The following is a 9,688-nucleotide window of genomic DNA, read 5'->3' on the forward strand; positions in this document are numbered from 1 at the left end:
CCCGAACCTCCTTACACTCCCCCGCATCCTTTGAATCTCACAATCTTCCTATCTCCTCCGCCCCTGAGGACGTCCCTTCATACCGCTCTATCTCCACTTGGGATGATCAATACACTTCTCCTACCTCCCCTCCTGAAGACATGGATGTCCACAAGGTGAAACTGTTTGATAGTGACTCTGAAGGAGATGATAACGTGAGGGAGGTTCCTTCCACGGAAGTGCAGGCTGTTGCTGACAGGCCCTTGACCAAGAGACCGCGGACATCAGTGTTCGAAGAGCCTGTGCCTACCATTCTACCTGCTCAGTCTGCAGTCTCTTCCCCCGCGCACGTCGATCTAGAAAAGGCCTCGTTCCTCCCGTCGCCCCGACATCCGAGCTTGCCATCCCCGAGGCCTTCCGTCCTACTTTTAAGGTGCGCCATCGCAAGGTGAATACCGTAGACTCCGCTCTGGAAAACCTAGCCGTGGCTTCCTCCTTATTTTTTGGGGCTCATCTGCCTAAGGACCTAGCCTATGCTGAAGGGGGTTCCTTTGAACAACACCGGACCTCCCTGTACACCAACTGGGAGAAGGTACTATCTCTCTTCTCCCTTTTCTTTTTTTCTTTTTTTTTTCATCCTCTTCCCTGTTCATAGGTGAGCCTGTGTAGGAACCGTTATTCAGAATGCAAATATTTCTACAAACCACGAACACCACGCGCAGAAGAATTAATGGGTGTCCACGCTTTGTGAAGAGAACATACCTTTTAGATCCGGTTTTTATAACTCTGAGAATCCAAACTTTATGAATCCGAATCAACAATCAACCCCTTGATATTCTGTTGTATTCCTTTATAATAGATTGGACGTTGTATGGACAACGATCTACCAATCCCCTTCTTTCTCACAAAGCTAGATCCAATTTTGGATCTAACTTTCCTTGCCTCTTTTTCTGTTCAGATGAATAGTGAATTTCAGCCAGAGAGAGATTATTCTATTTATAGGCTACAACAGGGACCATGAGGAGAAATTAGGGTTGGGCCTCCTGACGGGCTTGGGCTTCCCATGTTCACCCAGAACACACGGGCCAAGTCCGTCAACAAATGGTTTATTCCACTAAAGGCCATTGTTGCACTACCGCCCTAATCCCAAATTACATGTCAGCATTTATGGGCTCCATATTATATGCCGGTTGATCTCCCCGTATTTAAGATATCGAATGTTCGTTGATTAAGTCAAGTTACTGACAACTACATTAATTAACTTCTTATGTCCTTGAGTAGTACCACTCAACCTCATTGTCATGTCGGAATAAATCCACCTGCAGGGTTTACATGACAATCTTTTTGAGCTCCTTAAGGGGACATCATCAACCCGACTTCTTACGGGACACGGATTCCTTTTATAATCAATAGCACACCTTACATACAATGTCATTACCCAATCCATCGAGTTTGTTGATTCACAAATGAATCTCACTCATTGATGATTTAAAGCAATGTACAATGAATGTAAGTGCCCGTTATTATATCCAGATTAGGAGGACAAGCATCCATAATAACAGAGGTGTTTGTTCTCTTATATAGTCAGTATAAGGAGAAACAACCTCACTTGGTCCTGTTCAATATATACAAAGTGTACTAGTGTAATCCTATAGTCAAGATAGACTAATACCAGATTATACTACAACCGTACCAATGGTTTGTTCAAATCCATCTAGGTTGTAAATGATTAATTACTTATACTTTATAAGGTACTGATAATATGATCTTCTGTGTGTTCACACTATATCATCTACAACATAAAGTATTAGACACATACATATAACTAATAACATATATAATATGCATAACATTTGCCCATATGATTCTCATTCAAAATATAAAGAATTAGAGTTAATACAAAAGTAATGCTTTTAGTATATAACCCTATCAGCCTGGATATGTCCTACATGATCCGCAACCTATTTGGTGCCAAGGCCAAGGTGGAGTCCCTCGAGAAAGAACTCAGCGGCCCTACCGGACTACGAACTGCCTATGCCCACCTTCAATCGGATTTAGAAGCTGCCAATTTGGCTAAAGTTTAGGCTCAAGACGAGCTGAAGACCGCGGAGTCCTCCCACCAACAATACATGGACTTGGTCAACAAACGCCTGAGCCATCAAAGGGAAGTGCTCCTTCAACAACACCAGGCCAATCTGGATGCCCTCGCTCAACGACACCAGGAGGCCCTGGATGCTCTCAATCAGAAGCATGAGGATGCCTCTACGGACCTGATGTAGCAGCACCAATTGGATATGACCACCCTTCAGGAACGCTACAGGCTCCTAGCCGACAAGAGGGCGGCCAAGAAAATTCAATAGGAGCATGCACGCCTATTTCGCGAAGGTCGTCTTCTCCCTGAAGGGCCTGCCGTCCCGGCGTTCGCAACCCCTAATATAGCCAATGAAGAGGTGTTGGGCACCGAGGTAACCCCCGAGCATCCCGTGATAGAAGGACTCATAAGCCAGACGGCGGCCACTAAAGAGACTACCGATGCGACTATTGAATAAGCCACGGATGCGATGACCATTGATGAACCTACTTCTGAAATGCTCTAGGAGCCTTCTTTTTGTATTAAGACCTTTTTACAAACTCTGTATCTGGTACTTGTTTCATTTCATGTTTTGCAAATATTTTGTTTAATGTAGTACTGGATTTTGCCAAATGAGTTTGTTGCCTCTTTACTCTTTAATTCTGATTATTTGTTTACATTGTAATGTACCTCCATCTCTCATCCACGGAAGGTCTATACCATTCCGCTATCCACATTCTTACTTAGAAATCATATATAGCAAGCACATTTATTTTCACAAAAGGGTCGTGGTATTATATATTTACAAACAGCTTTGGTCTTTTGCTCTGGACCTCCATTACATTGCTTTGTACCTCCATTACATTGCTTTGTACCTTTATTACATTCAATTGTAAAACTTTTTCAGTATTCTTACATTCCAAGGCTTTTCTATCAATTTGCCCTTCATTGTTCGTAACTTGTAAGTACCAACCCCTCCTACTTCCACCACGGTGTATGGCCCTTCCCAGTTTGGACTCAGTTTCCCGTCCTTTTCCCTCTTTGTACTAAGAGTCACTCGGTGGAGCACTAAGTCCCCTATTTGGAATTGCCGCGGCTTAACCCGCTTATTGTATTGCCTCTGTAAGTGCCTGTGATACTCTTCTAACTGAATGGCGGGCTGAGTCCCTTCTTTCTTCTGCCAAATTCAAATCCCCTGCCAAGATGCACCAGTTCAATCCCTCCTCCATGGCCTTGGTTTGCATTGTAACTGCCACCATCTCTGAAGGAATCACAGCCTCAACGCCATAGGCTAAGGCAAATGGGGTCTCTTTGGTGGTCGTCCGAAGAGTAGTTCGATATGCCCAAAGAGCCTGGTTCAACTCGTCTGCCCATGCCCCCTTCTTGTCTTCCAACTTCCTCTTAAGGTTGTTCATTATCGTTTTGTTAGAAGATTCGGCCTGTCCATTGCCCTTAGGGTTGTAGGGGGCCAAGAAGCCCTATTTCACCTTGTATGCCTGTATAAACTCGGTCACCTTAGCTCCTGTGAACTGTGTCCCATTGTCTGCAATGATGCAATATGGGAGTCCAAACCGACATATGATGTTCTCCCATAAAAACTTAATCACATGCGTCTCCTTCACCTACTGCAAGGGTACGGCTTCTATCTATTTAGTGAAGTAGTCCGTAGCTACTATCATATATCTTCTTTTGCCGCTAGCCATGGGAAATGATCCTACGATATCCATCGCCCATATAGCAAAAGGCCACGGACTTGAGACATTATGTAGTGGTTCCGCAAGGGCGAATATCAACTGAGAAAATCTCTGGCAATTGTCACACTTCTTAGGGAACTCCACTGCATCCCTTTTCATGTGGGGCCAGAAGTAGCCCTGCGTCAAGAGTCGGTGTGCCGTAGTCCTTCCAGCGGAATGGCTCCCACAGTCCCCTTCATGCATCTATGCTAGTACCTCTAAGGCTAACCATGTCCTTGGGCATTTTAACAATGGCCCATTGAAGTTCTTTCGGTACAGTTCGCCTTCCAACAGTACGTATCTCTGAGAAGTCTGTTCCAACTTTCTTCTTTCTTTCTTATCTGTCACCTCCTTTCCCTCCAAGAAACACTTAATGGGATCCATCCATCCCCCTTCTTCTTTTGTGATCTGACACACCTCCATCACTTTCTCTATGCTTGGTTTCTCCAATCTTCCTACCCGTATCATCTTTTCCTCTGACCCAGGTATGGCTACAGCCACATACGCAAGGGCGTCTGCATGCCTATTCTCACCGCGACCCAAGTGTACAAATCTGAGCTTCGCAAAATTGGTGGACCTTTTGTGGAACACCTCTAAATACTTTGCCATCCGCGGACAGCGGGCAGCGAACCCTCCATTTGCCTGACACACCACTAAGTTTGAATCAGAATACACGGTCAGTTCCTTCACCCCCAAGTCCTCGGCTATTCTCAATCCCACTATCACTGCATCATACTCTGCTTCATTACTGGTTGCTGCGAACCCTAGCTTCATGGTCTGTTCTATTTTGTTATTATCAGGTGTAACCAATACAACCCCTATGTCGCTGCATGCGTCAGTAGTAGATTCATCTATGAATACTTTCCACTCATTCCTCTTATCCCAAGGGTCTAGGAGGTCGGGCTCTACATCCCTCTCCGGTTCCATGACCATCTCTTCTCCCCAAGTGGGATCTTCCGTGGGGAACTATGCTAGAAACTCTACCACCGCCTGTGCTTTCTCCGCGGTTCTTATTTGATATTGTATCTCGTACGAACTAAGCATCACTACCCATTTCAACATTTTGCCTGATTTTTCTACCTTTAATGCTTGTTTTAGAGGTAGGTTCATCACCACTACCATTGAGTGTGATTCGAAATAGGGTTTTAGCTTTAGGGCCGAGAAGATTAATGTCCAGGGCATAGTTCTCAATTCTACTATACCGCATTTTTGCATCTAACAATGTTTTGCTTTGAAAATACACCAACTTCTCCATTCTGTCGATAAGCCGGACAAGAACTGAACTAACTGCATATTCGGTGGCCCCTAAATACAAGTATAATTTCTCCCCCTGCTCTGGTCGTGACAACAGAGGAGCCTTGCCCAAATACCTTTTCAACTCTTGAAATGCATCCTCGCATTCTGATGTCCACAAGAAATTTTGTGTGCTTCTTAGTAATTGATACAACGGTCTACATTTGTCAGATGACTTGGAAATAAACCTATTCAAAGCTGTGACCCTACCGGCTAGCCACTACACTTCCTTGACATTCTGCGGTGATGACATCTCCACCATGGATCTTATTTGCTCAGGGTTAGCCTCTATTCCCCGGTGAGTAACAATGTAGCCCAAGAACTTTCCCGTGGTCATTCCGAATGTGCATTTCTCAGGATTCAACTTCAAGTTGTACTTCCACAATATCCCAAATGTCTCTCTTAAACCCTCTAGATGCTCCTCCTCCGACATGCTCTTTTCCACCATGTCATCTATGTATATTTCGATCCCCTTCCGAATCTTGCTTTTGAACATTTTCTCTCCCAACCGGTGGAAAGTAGCTCCAGCATTCTTCAGTCCAAATGGCATCCTAGTGTAGCAATACGTGCCGCCTTCAACCACAAATGTTGTCCTCTCCTGATCCGGTCCGTACATCGCGACCTGGTTATACCCCATAAATGCATCCATGAACAAAAATATTTTGAATCATGTTGTTCTATCCACCAATTCATCCACCCGCGACATGGGATAGCTATCCTTGGGACACTCTAAATTCACATCTGTAAAATCGACACACATTCAAACCTTGCCATTCTTTTTCGGTACCACGACGACATTGGACAACCAATCTGTGAATTCCAATTCTCATATTATTCCAGCTCCTTTTAACCTCGCGACCTCTTCACAAATTCCCTCAGCATACTTCGGTCTAATGCTTCGCATCCTTTACCTCACTGGCTTGGTGTCTTTCTTCATGTGTAACCGATGACATGCGAAGTCTGGGTCTAGTCCCTTGACATCCTTAATTACCCAAGCAAAGACATCTTTATTTTCAAACAAGAATTGTACCAACTTACTCTTCCACTCTTCCGGCAAATTGGATCCTACCGACGTGAACCTCTCTTCTTCCCCCTCACCAATATTCACTACTTCAATCTCATCGAGTGTCTTCAGACCCACCGTTGACTCCTCCTCCCCCTCTACAGAGGCACACTGTAATTGATATGCTTGCCACTTCCGAGGGTTTGAAGTCTCTCCTTCTTGTCCGCAAATCAATCGTTTCACTGTACCCCAATGATTGTTCTTGGCCGTCACTTGATCGCCGCGAACTTCATACATGTCAGTCGGGGTGGTAAATCGTATAACTTGGTAATACATCGATGGGACAACCTTCATCTCATGAATCCACCGCCTCCCTAAAATTGCGTTGTATTGAGAAGTAGAATCCACCACCATAAACCAGGCGAAGACCGTCACTGGACCCGTGGTCACCGGCAATAAGAGCTCCCCCATGGGTTCCGTCATACTGCCATTGAAGCCGTATAAATTGGTTCGCGGAGGCCTCAATTGTCTAGGATCAATTCTCATTTCTTCCAAAGCTCCTTTGAACAACAAATCCACTACACTGCCACAGTCAATCAACACCCTCTTCACCATATAGTTGCCCATCGCTCACTACACCATAACACTGAATTTGCAACATATAGTAAAATTGATTACTAACACTTATTCATTTGTTACAATTTTTGTCACACACTTTATCCGTTAGTAATCTTACCAACCGTTACATATTTTGTAGGCAAATTCTTGCTTTATTTAGTAACATTTACCAATATTAAGTGACAGATACAAAAGTGTGACCTATTGCAAAAAAAATAAAGGAAAACCTGAAAACTAATGAAAAAGGGTGAAAACATTTGGGGGATGTTTTTCATTCTCGCGCTCATCTCTCACCAAATGTGAGAAAATAACAAAAGAGAAATGGGAAGAGGTAAGCCGCCAGAGAAAATCGCTACCAATGCTTTTCTCAAACTATCCACGTTTTTAATTCTCTCTTCCCTTCAAACCCTAACCCTTACCTGGAAATCTCTCTAATTTGTTTATTTTAAAGTAGAATGGGAAAAGTAAGGGACAACAACAATGACGCATATGAGTAGGAGCTACTCGATTACGAAGAGGATGAAGATAAAGTTCTTGATTCCGTCTCCGCTAAAGCCATTGGCAAATCTGCCAAAAAGTATGTACTTCTCTTGATTTCATTTTGAGATCTAATTTTTCCATGTGTTTAATTGACCTGTCAATTTAATACAAGGACTTTATTTTTATTGTATATATCAAGCTACTATGATATTTATGCCAGTTAAACTTTTTTTTTTGTTTCTCTTCTTATAAAGGTTTGATTTTTATCATGTATTTATATACTTTGATAATATAAACCACTTATTTTACTGAATTGTATAGTCAGCTCATTGTTTTTTTTTTTCTATGGCAGGTGTTTTACGAGATTTAGTGACAAGAAAAAGGTTTCAATCATGTTTTGATATTTCAATATCAGTCTAAAATTATTTGTATAAGTTTAAAGTTTTAACCATCGAAAGTAAAAGTTTGTATGTGTGTTTGTTGACAATTTTTGTTGATGCGTTATTCTAATTTAAATTGTGTCCTTTTTCATTTTTGGAATACAGGGGCTGATAAGCACCCAAAACTGTAATATTAAACCCCGAGAGACATAGCATTTTGGTCGATTATGTGTTTAATAATCATGTAATAATTATATTTTCGTAATTTTGCAGGTTTCCGCAATTAAAATGAATATAATGATAAAACATGCATCGAAGTACGGGAATACTGGAATATTTGAAGTTTCCCACTCAACCCCCATGAAGCCCAACAAAGCCTGACTAAAGCCGAAGTTTCCAAAAGAACAAAACCAGTGCAGAACGGGTCCACATATAAAGAAGCAGCAAACTTCCGAAGCTCAAATCGAGGATAAATCTAGATGCCGGCGTTGGCTAGTGAAGCTGCCAAGCACGGAATCTGGGGAATATTTGAAGTTTCCCACTCAACCCCGTGTGAAGCCCAAAAGAGCCTAACTAGAGCGAAGTTTCCAAAAGAACAAAACCGGGCGAGAGCGGGTCCACATATAAAGAAGCAGCAAACTTCCGAATCTCAAATCGGATAAATCTAGATGCCGACGTTGGCTAGTGAAGCTGCCATAGCGACCTCGGGCGACGAACTCGGCGCAAGGACAAAAAGTCGTAAAAACGCCAAAATCGGCGCAGCCACTGGACACACTAAGTGGACCCACTCTGCGGGCCCAGAAGGCATGACGAGTCAGCATAGGCAGGTGGCAAAGGATGGTTTCAATTTAGTGCCACCTTGCAATGAGGAAGACACGTACCAATTCAATGTTTGAATTGAATTGGGCTAAAATAAAAAACCAAAACATAAAAGGACAAAACAAATGATAATAAAACAAAACTTTATAAAAACCAAAGTTTTGATTCTAACAAACTGAATTGGGCTAAAAAACAAACCTGATTCGATATTAAGATTTCACGTGAAGGGTCCCCAGCCTATATATATGTGAGGGGGGTATTCATATATCGGCTTCAAACATATTAATGCTTTAGCTCACGCCTAGTTAGATTTTCTTCTTCAAGATTCTTACATTCTTCCATTTCCATTTCAGCTTAAAATCGTAAGTTATTTTACCCTTAATATGATCATTTCTTTTCTAGTTTAATTTCTGTCACGCATTTATTTACTTAATGTATCAAACAAGTTTTATTATTCCTTCTATGACCATGAGCTAATCCCCCGTGGGAGGGTTATCTTTGCTTCGTGTGAAAATCGGATTGACTTCGTTACTATTCTAGAATCACTACTTAGGAATTAGGCATAGAATTGACATCCGGTCCCCAAAATGATCGAGCTGTACAAAGTTGGATTAGCGATGCTCGGAGACGGTCTAGCAGCCAACCTAAAATGTCTCAGCGACTCTGCAGTGTCGGGGTGACTCTCTCAATTAAATCCGGTGATGTGAAATCGAGCGAGGAGCTGAAATAATATACCGGAGATGAGGTATTATTGAAACTCCTTATGCTAGTGAAATGCGACCTAGAGATGTGGGCATGCACTAGGGATCAATACTTTCGGCGTCGTCTCGAAATGGGAGAACTAACTAGAGATGTAGTGATTTTGTAATAAAAATTGTTGAAAAATGATTCTTGCATGAGCATGATTAACTCTCCCCTGTTTCTCTAATTTTGTTTACCTACATTTAATCGCCCGTAGTAATTTACATTACCGTTAATTTAATTAAAACCAACTAAAAAGAAACCTAAAAATCCTACTCACTAAAAGTTGTAATTTCCAGTTGTGAACCTATCCGAGCCCTAAGGTTTGGACGATCCCTTACTCGACCTATCCTACCAAACCCACGTGAGTAAGGTAACTTGACTAAAACGTACGACTATATGGACGTTGGAACTTGGACTTCGGACTGTGGACCTCGGACTTAAGAAAATAAGTAACTGAAACCAATAAACGTGTATAAAGAGCGTTTTATCAAATGGCGCCGCTGCACGCCGAGGGACTCTGGACTTAACGTAATAACTGGAATACATCCATAAAAACCCCTACCCCTAC

At 42.4% G+C, this 9,688-nt stretch overlaps 2 protein-coding genes across 2 annotated transcripts; both read right to left on the reverse strand.

Moving 5' to 3' along the window:
- Window positions 1-3,987: 3,987 nt before the first annotated feature.
- Window positions 3,988-4,716, reverse strand: LOC147510196 (uncharacterized). Its single transcript, XM_086598049.1, has one exon. It carries the CDS (start codon window positions 4,714-4,716, stop codon window positions 3,988-3,990), a length of 729 nt encoding a protein of 242 aa, XP_086454175.1.
- A 580-nt stretch (window positions 4,717-5,296) lies between these two features.
- LOC147510197 (uncharacterized) lies at window positions 5,297-6,706 on the reverse strand. The gene is made up of 3 exons (XM_086598050.1): window positions 5,988-6,706; window positions 5,835-5,886; window positions 5,297-5,698 (listed from the first exon to the last, which is right to left on the reverse strand). Exons 1-3 carry the CDS (start codon window positions 6,704-6,706, stop codon window positions 5,297-5,299), a joined length of 1,173 nt encoding a protein of 390 aa, XP_086454176.1.
- Window positions 6,707-9,688: the final 2,982 nt, after the last annotated feature.

Source organism: Coptis chinensis, chromosome 3 (genome assembly GCF_015680905.1).
Source record: "Coptis chinensis isolate HL-2020 chromosome 3, ASM1568090v1, whole genome shotgun sequence".
Taxonomy (NCBI): Eukaryota; Viridiplantae; Streptophyta; class Magnoliopsida; order Ranunculales; family Ranunculaceae; genus Coptis; species Coptis chinensis.

Coding starts and splice junctions, on each gene's coding strand:
- LOC147510196 (XM_086598049.1), bottom strand. CDS start 4,716: ATGGTCATGGAACCGGAGAGGGATGTAGAGCCCGACCTCCTAGACCCT.
- LOC147510197 (XM_086598050.1), bottom strand. CDS start 6,706: ATGGGCAACTATATGGTGAAGAGGGTGTTGATTGACTGTGGCAGTGTA. Junction 5,887..5,987: donor AAAGACACCAAGCCAGTGAG/GTAAAGGATGCG, acceptor TGGAATTCACAG/ATTGGTTGTCCAATGTCGTC. Junction 5,699..5,834: donor AAGAATGGCAAGGTTTGAAT/GTGTGTCGATTT, acceptor GGGTATAACCAG/GTCGCGATGTACGGACCGGA.